A 16540-nucleotide genomic window follows, 5' to 3' on the forward strand; every position below is an offset into this window, starting at 1 on the left:
ATACCCCTTATACAAAAACTATGTTCCCAACACACATCCCAAGACTAAGTGGACCATAGGCCTATAGCCACTACTGTTAACCCAAGTAATTCAAATTAGCCCCTTTAAAATTATGTGTATGTGTAACTGTTTAGATTAGACATACCATGAACAAAAAATTACACTTAATTGATTATATGATTACCAGATTGGTTGACAATAGCAGGTTTCAACAGTGGGGCAATCAACGGACAGCCATCGCAGCCGTTTGGTTTCACACTCGCTATGAATTTGCTCTAATGAGCTTTGTGTGAATGGTTCTTCAAAGTTCCGCACACTGCTCCTGCGTGTGGAACGTCATTGGTTTCTTGAGCCAACAGCAGCTCCTCAATGCCTGCCCCCCCCCTTCCCCGGATTGTTATGATTAGTTCTCCATCTAAGGAACAGGTCCACAGCAGTCATAAGGCCTTGATCTAATCCACACCCAAAAAAGAAGCTGTGCTCCTGGCATATGAAATTGGGAAAAATATCCCATGGTCTAATCTCAATAAATCAATATTGACGAATCAGAGGTTAGGATTGTTCAACTGATCCGAGTTTTGAACTGTAATTCAGAGACACTGGGTTCCACATTGCAATCAGTTTAATTTGAGTTTATTATAAGCCATGTGTACTATACCGTAGTGCCTGGGTATCAAGCATCACACACAACCAGAGCATCAAATAACTCCCCTGTCAAAAGTGTATTTTCAAAGGCTTGTTGATATTGGACCAGAACACTCTCTGGCACCTGTTTTACACAGTGCATGTAGTGTGTAAGACACCCAAGCTCCGCAGAGCCCACCATGTTTTATATGTAAAATCCACTCCATTCTCATCAGGTTATATGGTCAATTCTAGGTACTGGGGGGAACAAATCATCCAGATCCACAACTCAGGTGGGCCACACCACAAGCAACAATGGGGACATGATATCAACCATAGGTTTGTGTGTTGGGCCACCATGGTATATATCTTTCATCAAACCTGTTAATCAGACATAAATTACCAGGATGAAGTGAAGATACAAAAATAATACTGACCCAAAACTCGGGGAGCCCACACCATGGGAATTTAGAGGTTCTAGTACCAATATCACATTGTTCCCATTGGTGTGGCCCATTGGAGTTTTGAATGAGACAGATATCTTAAACGTACGGTTCAAATAAGAGATCTCACCTGATGGACGGAGCAGATTTAGATATACAACATGGTGGGCCACACAGAGCTTGGGTATTTCTACCCTATGCGTAAAACAGATGTTGCAGACGATCCCGGTCCGTTGATATTCCTTCCCAATTAATTGAACAGGGGATATGTGTGTTCAGTGTTCGCAGTGAAAGAATTATAGAGATTGAGGGGCGTACCAGGAGGTGAGGAGCTTGAGGGATTGAGCGAGGATGAAGGCGGCTATAGCTGAAAGGAGAGGGTAATTTCGGAAAATGGAAGAAAATGAAGAAGAAGGACTTGAGATGTTTTCATCGATCGACGATGACGAAGAAGCAGCTACTGCAATCTCATCCATCCTACTGTTTGTTTGTTTTTTCTTCAATCCCTTGGAATTTCGTCTCCTTTTCGTTTCGACAGATCAAGGAGAGAAGATAGCTCCAAAGACAAGGAGAGAAAGGACTATTTCTCCAACCATCTAAACTCCGATTTCGGTGTTATTCTTCCTATTATATTTTTGAATTTTCTTACTGTCTACGACACGACTCGCGTGCACGGGTTTTATGGATCTGGATTTTTATTTTTAATGAGTTATACGATACTCAGGCCGCGTATAATGACACTTCATACACAGGCACTCGGAAATTTTACAAGTAACCGTGTAAGGTTGTGCTTCTGATTGCATCTAAGAGTGAAAATTTCAAATTCATATCGGTTGAATAATCCTAACATCTGATTCGTGGACACTTGTTTATGAAAATAGGACCGTTGGTTCCGAAAATAGGACCATTGGATACTTTTCTTTTTTTTTTAGCCGTCTGATAAATTTCCACCAATCAGAGAGTTAGATATTGTAAAGTTATATATATAACTGGGGCATTTGGAGGGAGCGGATTCGCTGTTACCAGGGTAAAAGGTTAGTGGATGTTACCCTTACCGTGTGGGGTGTTACCCTTACCGTGTAGGGCCTACCTTGATGAATTTGTTTCATATCCACGCCGCACATCCATTTTTTCAGCTCATTAAAGGAAGTTATTCCAAAAATTAATCAAATCCAAATCTCGTGTGGAACACACCACTGGAAAAGTGGTGAATGACTACTAGAAGCTTTTCCTAATGCCGCACAAGTCCCTACATTGTTATTAAAAGGGTTGGATGGCGAATAAACATTAAGTATCTGATTAGAGTGTGCCTTGGGAATTTTTAATGGTGAGCGTTCAATCATCACTATTTCTTATGGTGTGGTCCATCTATGATTTAGATATGCTTGATTTTTAGGACTTCAGCTAAAATGGGCTGTAAAAATAGATGGACGGAGTGGATATGCAACATATGATCAAGGTGAGCCCCGCAGCAAATGTAACACCCACTGAGCTGTCACCGGGTAACACCTGATCCACTCCCGCGTTTGGAAGGTTTGATTTTACTAATTTTCTTCCACCGTGCATTTTTAAGTGACTGCGTTATCATCAATCACCCTCTACGAGGGGTCCTGGTTTCCCCTTTTTCTTCTTCATCATCTGGATTCATCGAGGCACCGCGCGGGGGAAAACGCCTGGTACCTCACGTAGGTACCTATCAGCGGAAATGACTTAACATGCCTGAAATCCAAACCGTCCATCGGTTGCACTACTCATTATTTATCACGCACGGAAAATTTGGGTTGATTCCACACTCAGATGGCCAATTCCATAGAATTATACCTAAAAATATCTAAATTCACGTGGTACACTCCCACCCGAGTTTTTTAATATGGTGATTTTGGGGTCGTTCATTTTATCCTCATAGGCCACATCAGATGAATGGATTAGATCGAATAAAAATACCAAGCTGGGCCCTAAAAGACACGGATGACTTGCATCCAACCCCAGCTTTTTCTTAGGCGGGGAGAATTTGATTTATCGGTGGTCATGATTTTTGGATTCCCAGCTAAAAATAAGATAGCATAGGCATTGAAAATAGAAACTAAAATGACTCAAGGGAGGATGCCATGAGTTCGACGGTCACCGTCTTCCTCCTCCTGACTAAATACTTCGAATCCATGAAGCTCTTTAGACTCCTTACATAACTTCCTCAAATTTGATCTCCAGGAAGTTTTAGGCTCAAACTTCTTAAAAATGTAACTTACTATAAATAGTAAACTTAAATTTTATAGATGATCATGATTCCCTACTAGACTTCATGGTTTTTGGCCAAAAATAATAAGTGTCCAATTTGGCATAACCACGTTATTCTCCTAATTTTTTAAAGCCATTTTCATGTTGGGCATGACTCCTAAAACTTAAAAGGATCAAAAGTTATGATCGAACTAAAACTTACTATTTATACTAAAAATAAAAATAAAAGGAGCTTTTGACCATCAATTTGATGGAATCTCGCAAATCTGGCGTGGCCAACCCAGGTTAGTTGGCAAAAGTAGCTTCTCCTACCCCTAATCATACATGATATGTTGAAAAACTCATTCTAGTTTATGAGATACAATTGTTTTAAGGTTTTGAAGGTCCTGATCACTTTGCCATGAAAGTGTCCGTGACCCACTCTACATCATAAAATAAAAGGAAAATTAATTAAACGCAAGGATGAAAGATAGAGTAAGAGGAATAAGAAAATTTTATTGAATCGAGATGTGATAAAATTGCTCGGCTTAAAGTTGATTTGCCCTCCTTTGAATGTTAATTATCATCTCGGCACACCGATGCACTCAGTATATAAAGACTCGAATCACCATTGTATGTTTAATATGAAAACAGGCTGAAGACAAAATCAAACTGAAAATAATACTTGCAATTTCAGAAAACAAAAGCCAAAGTGATTTTGAATGCATACTAAAAAATGAACCAAAGAAGTCCTTTTATTGACTTCACTAGTCGCCATGAAAATGGTATAAAAGCACTCCTACTAATAGTTATGGCTATTGAGTTTTCGTAAGAGAGATGTCCATTAAAAAATTGAACCGTTTTTGTCAACTATTGTAAAAACATTGTTTGAAAAAGCAACAAAATCATATCGATCTTTGGCAAGTATACCCCTGTGTGCATGTACACACCACACCACACTACACCACTTCCACAACCATGGCTAGGTTCGATGCACAAGTGGTTTAGACATAAATTGGTTGTCACCTGTCCCCTTTCATGGTCACCATAAAAATTCGACCAACAACCGTAAAAACACTATCTCAAAAAGCAACAATTTAATTTTGAATTTTAATTAGTATACCCAATTGCGCACATGCACCATACCATGCCATGCCATGTTCATGGCCTGGATCAACTTGGCCCAACGCACGCACGTATGGTTCATGGTATAGATTGGAGATAAAGGCATAGCCTGTCACACCCCAGCTCTAGAGAAACCCAAGTTTGCTTGACTCAGTCACCGAGTCGAGGGTGTGACTCGATGGGGAGAGGATAATGTTATACATATAACCTTAATAATAATCACAAATAGTAAACTTAATTAATTATCATGCATCATGTCAAAAGTATCAATTATTTACTAGTCAATATCCAGCATAAGTTCATACATTATTATTTAAAACCAATAAATACAAAATGGAAAATTCTTTATTCTCACAACAAATCTCTAAGTGCACGCCTCTTAAAGTCATCACTCCACACGCAAAGACTCTAGTTTGTTTCCCTGTCTTGGATAATTTTCCAATCAATAGAATGAGCTAATAGCCCAACAAGTAGTTGTACGCATGATTCACAACATATGCATGATATAAGTGCATTTATAAGAATATTAATATGCCACGTTACCAAATAAACAATTTCTTTAGTGAACAACCAAGGCCATAGTTATGACAGCATCCGACCTACCAACATCCATCCAATTAAGATCCATACAAGCCCAACTATGACACCCTATACTTTTCAGTACTCGGGTGTTACCCAATAACCTAACTTATGGAATCACTCATCTTCATTTTAGCCTAAATGTGATGGTTAGAAGTAATCTTCATCTATGGGTGAAGCCATCCATTCTTAAATTTTCAAGTCGGACCATCAGATCATCAGGTCCACCATTTATTGGGACCTAAAGCATCAAATCCACCTTCCTTCAAGTGCAAATGTAAGACCCGTATCCTAGCCCGTATCGTTCTGTTGGCTTCCGCGGTCCTCCGGTCGAATTCCGGCAACCGTTAACCTAAAATCGGTATTTGCACGCAATCCTATGTCACATCCAGTGATTCTGAGTCAGCTCAATTCGAAACTTGTACCCTAACGATTACGCTGTCGCCACGGTTCCAACGCCGCGTATTACACGCCGAGGCGATACCCGGGCCAGGAGATGTGGGCCCACATTCAGTTCGAGAAAAACGCCATGCATTTGCAATCCCGAGAGAATTTATCAAATCAATCAATCAATCAACCAAGTCATGTACACCTGTCATCAACCCATACCTCTCTCTTTCCTAAAGTCAACAATACCCATACATTTCCATCTCATCTCTTACACACCCATCACTCACCCATCACCCATCCCTCTTTCCCTACATCTCTCTCTCTCTCTCTCTCTCTCTCTCTCTCTCTCTCTCTCTCTCATTCTTTAACCATTTTCAAGCACCAAAAGGAGGAAACGTTCATGGCTTCCAAGGAGAAAAAGAAAGAGCTAGTACACTCACCTTCTTACCTCCCATCTCCACCATCCAAGCTTCATCTCAACCCTTGAATCATGATCCTTGGGAGCTCTAGAATGTGTTGATGAAAGAAGAAGCATAAGTGGGTGATTTTATGTTTTGATTTTGTGATTTAAGGGCCCACTTGTGGTGGGACCTATCTTGATGTATGTTTTGTATTAAAGAGGGGCCCATAGTAGCAAGGTCCCTCCTCCATCCGTTCTCTTTTTCTCTCTCTCTTTCCCCTCTTTCTTCTCCCTGTTTTGATGGCCCACCTTGATGATATATTGCATCCACACCATCCAGCAGTTTGGAGTGTGTGAGACGCACTTGATGCATGTGTCGTATACCCATGTCGTCCATTGCTTGGAACGTGGGACCCACCATGATGTATGTTGAAGATCCACGTTGCCCAGGACATGGCCCACATGATGCAGGCATTTCATCCACGATGACTGTCCAGCGGGCAGAATCCACCTGCCTGTCCGTTTGGACAAGCATGGATGGAGAGAAAATACAAATATCTACTTGATCCAATCAGTGGGCCACGTGTGCATGGACCTATATGTTGATCTACACCGTCCAGATGCCCTGGACGGTGGGCCTCAGCTTTATAGCTATGGTTGGACGTCAAAAGTGTTGTGGGTCCCACCAACTCCACCTCCTAGATTGACGTCAGTAAGTTCTGAGGGACGTGGGTTCCTTTGTTGTATGTACCTCACCCATCGTCCACATGGACGGTGGAGCTTGCATGTGATGTGTTTGAGGTCCACACCGTCCAGACGGATAGGACGATAAGACCCACCAGATTTGTGTATTTATTCACACCGTCCAGAGTCTCTGGACGATGGGAATTCCCATGATTTTGTGTTGTGCAACCACACCGTACATCTGCTGGACGTGTGGGGTCCACCTTGAGGTATGTGTATCCACCGTCCATCAGGGACGGTGGGATCCACTGAGATTTATATGTATTATCTTCACTGTCCAAAGGTTTTCTGGACGGTGGGATTCCACCATAATGTAAATGTTTTATTTATGCTGCCCACCCTGCACGTGTGCTGCATCCATGCAGCCTGGGACCCACCTTAATGGTATGTAATTCATACCAGCCATCCGTCCATTTTCAGAATGGTGGGCCCACTGCAGAGACGTCAGTAAGCTTTGCGGGGCACCGTGATGTATGTGTTTCTCAAGCCTTCCATCTGTTTGAGGTGTGGGCCCACCCCACACATGTGATATGTGTGGGCAGGTGGGACCCACCTTGATGTATTTATTCTATCCACACTATCCATCTTCCCAGGACAGTGGGCCCGATCTGAGGTTGTACCCAAACCGTCCGTCCGTTTAGGGACGTGGACCCACTACCATGATGTATGTGTCTTTATGCACGCCGTACATCTGTTTTCTGGGGTGGGGCCCACCATGAACGCACGTGCCTTATATCTACACCATCCCTTTGAGATCTTTTAGGGGATGGGCCCAAGACCGGGATAGATCCAGTAGCAAGGAGCTACTGACCGTGAGTCCACTGTGATGTGGTGTTATATCCACACCAGCCACCCACTTCATGGCCCATCCTCCTGGTGGACCGTCTACAAGTGGGGCCCACCTCAAGTAAGTGCTTCATTCCAATTGTCCAGTCGTTGGACGCCAAGCAGGCCCACATGCTGGTGAGCTGGACGTCCAGTTATGGACCCCACCTTGCTGTGTATTATCTCCGCTGGTCATCCGTTGTGGGCCCATTAGTGGTGTGTGAGGCCCACCTTGCATGTGTATTTTATATAGATCGTCCATCCCATTTTCCTTATTATTTTAGGCCATGGGCCTGAGGATGAGATAGATCCAAATCTCAGTTGATCAAGGCCGCAGGAAGCATTAGGGCTGGCATCCATCATTGCATTTTTGGGCCCACTATGATGTCTATTTGAAACCTAGCCAAGGGCTGTGAGGCCCACTGCCTTGAGAGGCCCGATGTGTTGTATATGTGGCCCATGCAATGCAGCCCACTTGATGTTTAAGAGGCCCTGAGATGCAACCCATTGTGATGTATTTCCGGCCCATGTTTGAGACCCATGTCTAAGGCCCATTGTAATGTATATGCGACCCGTGTATGGGGCCCATAGTGATGTATATGCGGCCCAGATATGAGGCCCATTGTGATGTATTTGAGGCCATGGGATGAGGCGCGATGCGATATATGAAAGGCCCATATGTGTGGCCTAATGTGATATATTTGTGACCCATTTAGTGAGGCTTAGTATGATGTATATGTGACCTATTTGGTGAGGCCCAGGGTGATGGATATTAGGCCCTTACGTGAGGCCATGGACCCACTATACTTTTGGTTATATGTGGGCCACTCCTTGGGAGCAATGTTGGTTAAATATCTACATTAATGGATAATGATGGTTGAATGTCCACATTGTGACCTTCCCTTAGGCCTTGACAGTGGAACATCATTCTTACTGATTTCAATTGTCGAAACCGATTTCGATTGTCGAGGCTGATTTCGATTGTCAATGCCGATTTCGATTGTCGAGGCCGATTCCGATTATCGAGGCCGATTCCGATCATTGAGGCCGATTGTTGAGGCCGATTCCAATTGTTGAGGCCGATTCCGATTGTCGAGGCTTATTTCAATTGCCGAGGCCGATTCCAATTGTCGAGGTTGATTCCAATTGTCGAGGCCAATTTTAATTGTCAAGGTCGATTTCGATTATTGAGGCCAATTGTTGAGGCTAATTCCAATTATCGAGGCCGATTCCAATTGTCGAGGCCGATTCCAATTGTTAAGGTCGATTCCAATTATCGAAGTCAATTCCAATTATCGAGGCTGATTTCGATTATTGAGGCTGATTCTGATTGTCGAGGTCAATTCCGATAATTGAGGCCGGTTGTTAAGGCCGATTCTGATTGTCGAGGCCTATTCCTATTATTAAGGCCGATTCTGAATATTGAGGGTGATTGTCGAGGTCAATTCTAATTGTCGAGGCCGATTCTGATTATCGAGGCCGATTCCGATTGTCGAGGCCGATTTCGATTGTCGATGCCGATTTCGATTGTATAAGCCGATTCCGATTATCTAGGCTGATTCCGATTGTATAGGCCGATTTCGATTGTCGAGGCTAATTTCGATTGTATAGGCCGATTCCAATTATCGAGGCCGATTCCGATTATATAGGCCGATTCCGATTATCATGGTCAATGCTGATTATCGAGGTCGATGCTGATTATCGAGGCCAATTGTCGATGCTGATTATCGAGGTCGATTGTCGATGCCGATTATCGGTGCCGATTTTCGATACCGATTATGAGTATATGACAGCATAGAATCATGATACTTGTCCATACCATCATTTACATGTTTGTTATGAGACGTGGTTGACCATTGCATATGTCATTGAGCAGGTTGTTATGAGACTCCTTGATAAGCGAAGATTGTCTCACATAAGCGCACGATATTCGCAGGATTGATGCATGACTGGATTTTATGACTCATGCATCTTACATTGTGTGTTGTGATTGCTGTATGCCCTAACGACATCAAGGTTGTGGCCTCCACAGGCATGTTGTAGATGGCCAAATGGGACACCGAAAATGTTTGGTTCTAGCATCGGGCCGCCATAGATGGCCTTAGGTGAAAATTCTTAAACCCTCTTGGCACCAGAGGACACCCCAATGCCTAAACCGAGTGTATATATATGAGTACATGAGGGCTATATACCAGTAAGCCGCATCTCTCACTGTGTCGTGGTCGATTGGGAGGGAGTGTGGCCTTACCCGCTTGAGGGAGTAAGCAATGTTAGGCTGAGTCTGATCAGCTTGAGAAATGGGTCTACTATCGACGAGCTGGGCCCGATATTAGTAGGTGGATAGTGAGGTCTCTTCCACTTACCTAGTTGTACGCTCGAATAAGGGCGACAGCTAGCGTGGAGTTTAATAGACCCCGGTGATGATCCCAGATATGTACGGTACTGACATGTGGACTTATTGAGCAGGAGTTGCATATTTATTCATTCACTATCCACTAGGGCAGGTGGTGCGCAATTATTTTCCATGTGTACCTTCGCAATGGTCAGGATTTTGATTGGGGCGCGCGACCAACCTAAGATCATGAGTTTATCACATTGAGTCTGACTATCAAAATTAGGTATGAGACTGGTTTGGATAGAAGTCCCTTGTGATGGACCCCATAGCCTACGATACTACGTTCTATCATCCCGACTTCACACTCTGCATGGTCATTCGCACCGCATATTGCATTGCATCCTCGGCATCTGATACTTGGCCCTTTATGACTCATCATTTGCATAACTGATTTGTATTACGTACTCTGATATTGTTTGACTCATGGACTTGTTAGTATTTCCGATATTTTATAAATATGACATTGTATTGAATACTTGGCACTTACCTTGTGTACACACTTTCACCACCTTCTAAGCTTTCTATAAGTTTATGCATGATAGATGCGTACAGGTGGCGTTAGGTTACAACAACTTTGAGCTTGGAGCGTGCAGTGGACTCTTGGAGCTTTGATTTTCGATATACGTATTTCCCTTTCAGCATTGTATTCAAATGTTTATATTAGTGAATATGTGATGATGATGTTGCCTTTGTGATTTGAGTAAACTTGTGGTTATGCTTCTAATGAAACAAATGTATGTTAAAAAATCCTCCTTATAGGATCTAAGATTCGGAATCTGGCGTATAGGCGTTGGGAGCCGAGAATGGGTACTACACAGGCTGTCGGCACCGAATTCGGTGATCGAAAATTTTGTGAGCCCAGTTTTCGAGTTTGGGGCGTGACAGCAAAACTATTGAGTTGCCAATCTACCGCCTAATCATCACCATGAAACCACTTGATCATTAAATCTGTGGTTAGATTCCAATCCAGCAATTCTCAGAGACCTGAGAACCCATGTGGGTCGATATGGAATGATCTGACACATGATTTGCCTAATTCAACTATCGACCAATAAAATTAACCATTGAATTGCAACTACACAACCCTTGAAACCATCAAAACTGTCCGATGTAGACCTTTGTAAGGCCTTGATCTCATGATATCTTAATAATCGAGAGAAAATCACCAAATTCACAACTCATTAAACCCACAAGCCTCAATCTATCAATCCATCACTTAATCATCACTATCAGACCATTCAATCACTGAGATTACTATTGATTTCCATGTAAGCAGTCCTTAAAATCATTATACCTTTAAGGTTTAAAATTGGAGTTAATCTGACCATTGGTTCAATAGGGATCATAAAATAAATTCAAAATCTTATACTATGGCTCACCGAAGCTTCAAATCTGCCTCGCTTTGAGCCCAATACCTTAAAATGAATTGTTGAAATAGATAGACGGAGTGGATTGGTCAAATACGTCATAGTGGACCCCACACAAGTGTTGTGTGCACCAAGGGTGGTGCTCCCGTAGCACACCAAACTCGTTAACATGGACAAACTGTGTTGACCCGATGAAATCCCGGAAAAGGAGGATTTTCCTGTCCTTTTCCTCTTTTTCCGCCAGCAAATGGACGAAGTCCGTTGATTTAGATGTTGGCCCATCTGCTGTGATCCCGTGAGATATCCAAGTCGTCGATCGTGTTTGTCTGCCAAAACCATCCAAGCCCACGACATCCATACAAGCTCATGCATACGCTCATACGCACAAACAGGAGCGTGAAGTTGCGCTGTGTGCAGATATTTTTACTAAAAATAGAATCCCTATTTTCTTGTAACAGCTGGCAATCCGCGTGCGGGATTTCCTTTCGATCCTAGCCCTCCATTCCGATGCATCCCAGCCGTCTAACCATCTCTCGTTTAGGGACTTCCAACCACAACTTTCGAAAGCAGAATGGATCTTTCTATTGTAACGTGGCTCAATCCCAACCGTTTGAGAGCTCCTAAAAGCTCTTCTGATGAATCGCGTACATTAGATCTAGGGCAAGAAATAACAAACCGCATTGAAATGAAAAGCTCTGCGAGAAATCCTCCCTCGCACGAGATACTCGGCCACGGCCGAATTTCTCACACACAACCGAGATATCTCTAACCATTGATAAAAAATTGGGTCCCATAATGATCAATGGTCCCATCCAGACTGTCCAAAAGCATTGGATTAAAGGGTAATGCCGTAATGAAGAAATCACCGTGTGTGGCCACCTCATCTCCTCTGTCCGAGCAAGAAACCCATCATCACAGGGTGGGCCTTATTTGTTGATCAAATACTTCATTTTGATGGGCCATACTATCAGAAGATCATCCACATCATCAGATCTTAGCCATGCAGGCCAGATCTTAAGTTGTTGTTTGTAGAACTCTTGATTAAAGCGAGCGCTTGTAACTAATCTTGTGATTAGTTATGCTCGAAAATTATGGAAGCTACTTAGGGTAGCTATAAAAGCTCCCTTTCCAATTCGGGAAACATCCCAATGAAGCCCTAAAAGTTTGAGAGAAAGAAAGGTGCTTCGTTTCTTCCTTCCGCATTAGCTGACTCGAACCAAGTTGCGAGTCAGTCCGAGTCTGTGCAAGACAGGGAACGTTCTGTCGAGTCCAACTGTTGGACATCAACTGCAGAAAGAAAGAAGAAAGCAAGAAAAGAAAGAGAAAGAAGAAGAAAGGAGAAGTGAGAAGAAGAGAAGGAGAGTAACGCTGGTCCATTCCTCGGATCGTCGCCGAGTCAAATGGACTCGATTAGGTGAGTCGAATCAGGTCAGCTCTTCCGTCCGTGGTTGGACATCCAACAGAGAGAGAGAGAGAGAGAGAGAGAGAGAGAGAGAGAGAGAGAGAGAGAGAGAGAGAGAGAGAGAGAGAGAACAAGAAGAAGAGAGGGAGAATGGAGAGCCGGGTAGAATCGAAGGCTAGAGTCTTGTGGGCCTCTGTTAAGTTGACTGGGCTCGACTCACTGAACTTGAGTCAGGTCAACTAGGTTCATGCCATACGTCGAGGGCTGAGTCCAAAATCCTTCTGGTTGAGTAGAGAGAGAGAGAGAGAGAGAGAGAGAGAGAGAGAGAGAGAGAGAGAGGAGCAGATGGAAGAAGAAGAGAGGAAGAAAGAAGAGAAGGAGTGTGCACTGTCATCCTTCAGCCTGACCGCTGAGTCAACTCAGTAGAGTAGCTCCCAGATCAGTGGTGGGGAAAATTTTAAACCAATAAATGAGTTGGGATCACGCCGGTCTAGTGGTTGCTGCTGATTCAGCATACAATCAATAAACATGGTAAGAAACTGAGTTCCCATAAACCGAATCACAGCAAGGGTGATGCCGAGCCACTGCAATGTCGACTCAGTGAAGTTCAGGGCCTGGCCTGAACTGGTTTAGGTCTGACTCAGTCGAGCTAACGTTACATCAGAAAAGGGCAATAGAGCAAGAAGAAAGAGGAGGCAGAGAGGGAGAGTGACATGTGGTGGTTGTTCCATTTCCACCGAGTTAACTCGGTTGGTCCAGCCGAGTCTAACGTCGGCAAAAATCAGGTCCGGGTCTAATCGTAGGCAGCTATTTTAGAAAATGGACTTGAAAGCTGGACTAAGTGGGCCTTGGCTTAGCATCACTTTGAGTCAAGCCGAATCGAGTTAACACATTTGAATAAGTTCTTACCTCAATTGAGCTACATCCCGATCAGAGTAATCATTAGTTAAGAGGTTCAACATTTGAAGGTGAGGATCACCCTTCAAGCTTTTTTCTATATCATGATAGTTATTTTAATTTATTTATTTTATTAATTACCTAATTGAATATTCAGTGAAAATTAAGGATAAATGTTAACTTTTATTTGTGTGATCCTTCGTAAATAATTGATGGTCGGATTTAAACTCATGTATCTAAACATGCTATTGATTTCAAACATCTCTATTATAGTTTAAGATAAGTACCTTAAAGGTGTAAGTGTTATTGATGTTGTTTGTGACTTAATTAACCACTTGAGGTAACTTGATGGTATTTTGGAGGTTCTCGAACTAGTGGTCATTTGTATAATAGATTAACAGAAACTATATTCTAGACTTATCAACTTATGGGTCCTTGGTACCTACGTGGCTTTTTAGGGATAACCCTCTTTTCATCGCATCCTTGGGATGAACTATTTGCCCTTACGGTTTTGATGGAATATTTGCTTAGGTGGCTTGATGAACCATTTTTGTATGACCTTACAATGGCAAGTTCCACTTATTGAACAAAGATTGGCCACTAGTTGAAGAGATCACCTTCAAAACACCTTATTTGTTAGATTCCCATGAGTTGAAGATGTTGACATGGGATATTATGCCAAGTTGTTGGCCTATGTTGGGTAACGAATCCTCATAGTGACCTTTAGGCTTTTATAAATTTGCTCATTGTAATTGGAATAATAATGATTGTGCTAATCATACATTTTATGGTATGTGGACTTTACTGGGTGGTCGATATAAGACACGGGGTTCTCCTAAGGCACTATGGGTCATACCGTAAACTACTTTACCGAGTGATCCTAAGTTATCGTCACGTGCATTCAACTACCACTGGTTGTCCTTTTCGCATGAACTTTTTTGGGTGTCTAGCTTTCCTTGGACGTATCATAGAATACTCTCCCAGTTTACTAGGTCACATTGGGTGTCCTCGTTGCATGCTCTTTTCCGGGTAACTAGGGTCTCTTGGATGTACTTTGAGTACATTTTCAGGTGGCTAATTCTCCTTGGATGACCTTTTGCCAGCTGGATGAGCGTCCCTAGGTCTGTGAGCATGTGCATGCATCCATGCATTTAAACAAGAATACCATTGTGAGATTTATTTAATGTTTGCACATTTGATGAAGTTTGTCTCATTATTATGATGGTTATTGCGAAATATTTATTATAAATTGTTCCTGATAAACTATACCCAATTATCTTGATGTTTCGAAAAATCTTGGGGTTATACCTAACTGGGATAGCCAATGACGCTATCAAATCATATTCAGTGTGTAGGAGACGTAGATGATGCGCATGCTGGTACTCATGTGGAGTATGAGGAGTTAGATAATTTTGCGGCTCTATATCATAGCCTTCATTTATATTAAATTTATATTTTCATGTAATTGTAAAGATTTAGGACATTGGTTTGTATAAGTTTTCAGGCAGCCACTCGATATTTTGTTATGTGTATTTGGACTTCCCTCTTATACTTGATTTGTTTCTATTCCACTATATTGTTAACTCTAATAAAGAAAAGAAAAAAATGTTTGTGAAATTTGGGTTATCTTTAAAGGTTAACACTCAGGTTTTTGAAAAACAACCAGTGTACTCGGGTTTCAGGAATCAGGGGTGTTACACCGACACATGTAGGAGTTTGCTCACATCCTATGCAAATGCTGGCTTGAGGTATCTCATGCACCATGTGTAACTTGTATAGTCTGACAATGAGTGGCCAACTTTAGAGATGGCCAAACTCCTTCCCCAGACTTGATTGTAGCCTAAGGAGGAGACCCTATTGGTACTAACTCGGGTTCCATTGGGAACTCTGCCTGAGAATTTAAAGGATAACTTGATCCCCGACTTGTCTGGTGTTCTCAGAATGACATATCAAATATAAGGCAGTTGCATACTTAAATAGTTATTAATAAATTATAAGAGTTAAGCAAAAGTAAGCATGTAATGTTATGCAATGCATGCGGAAAAAATCCATTCTTAATAGTGACTACTTACTCATAACGTTCATTCCTTATTCAACCATTTTAACCTTTTAATCATTTCCTCATGAATCTGATGACTGCACTCGGGTCTATGATCCATAGAAAGTTTTTTTTTTTTTTTTAAGTCATAGCTAGAATACAAGTATTAAGTTAATTTCTTCCTTAATTAGTGTCCATTTTCTTAAAACAGTTACAAAATTGAGTAAGATGCTAAGATTGTTACATTAATCCATTAAATCAGTCAATCAAATTCCTAATTTCTTAGATCTGATCTGTAGATAGTCCATTTATCATGTTTCTAACCATAGATCAAAGGTGTTAATCTTTGTTAAGTTTGACTTAAGATTAAGATCTACTTTAAAGACAATCGGATGTTTAGATCCATCCAATCCAACCATATATATATATGTGTGTGTGTGTGTGTATGGTGGTTAGTACACCCCACTGCTAGTACACACTTCACATCTATCCCCGTCCAGCATCCAAGGACACTGGACAGACAGACGGTGTGGATGACACACATCACGGTGGGTCCCACATGAACATGGCCCACCGGAATTAGATCAATCTGATATTTGTATTTTTCCCTTCAACCGGGCATTTATGACTGACCAGTCATGCAGGGTCCAGAATGGGCAGCAGGGTGGGCCCTGTGCACTAGATGGAGTGGGGGTAGTACATTCATCATGGTAGGGTCCATATAGGTGGGCCACACGGCCTTGGACCAAGCTGAACTTTATATTTCCCCCTCCTCTGTTTGGGCCCGTTTGGCTGACCGGCCATACAGGCCCCAAAACAGGTGGCAAGGTTGGGGTCAATTGGACGGTCCCATTTGCTGATGGTCTGGATTGTCCACAGCTATCAGGTGGGCCATGAATCATCATAAAAAAGAGAAGGGGAGAGAGAGAGAGAGAGAGAGAGAGAGAGAGAGAGAGAGAGAGAGAGAGTCGTGGAGATGGGAGGGACCCTCCACTATGGGTCCCTCTAAATACAATGCACGCATCAAGTGGGTCCCATTACAAGTGGGCCCTAAATCAAAACCAAGATGATGAACACCCACTTTTGATCTCCTCTTC

The 16540-nt window shown here is 42.4% G+C and overlaps 1 protein-coding gene across 2 annotated transcripts in view; it reads right to left on the reverse strand.

Annotated features, from left to right (window-relative positions):
- The window catches only part of LOC131239961 (uncharacterized), an 84573-nt gene extending 82836 nt beyond the window's left edge, over nt 1–1737 (reverse strand). The window contains exon 1 of one of the 2 annotated variants that reach the window (XM_058237929.1): nt 1386–1737. In XM_058237929.1, the coding sequence (XP_058093912.1) occupies nt 1386–1543 (158 nt within the window). In that variant the 5' untranslated portion in view covers nt 1544–1737. The remainder of the gene's footprint in view (nt 1–1385) is intronic. The other variant, XM_058237930.1, reaches the window with a different exon arrangement.
- Nucleotides 1738–16540: the final 14803 nt, after the last annotated feature.

Source organism: Magnolia sinica, chromosome 3 (assembly GCF_029962835.1).
Source record: "Magnolia sinica isolate HGM2019 chromosome 3, MsV1, whole genome shotgun sequence".
NCBI classification, from domain to species: Eukaryota; Viridiplantae; Streptophyta; class Magnoliopsida; order Magnoliales; family Magnoliaceae; genus Magnolia; species Magnolia sinica.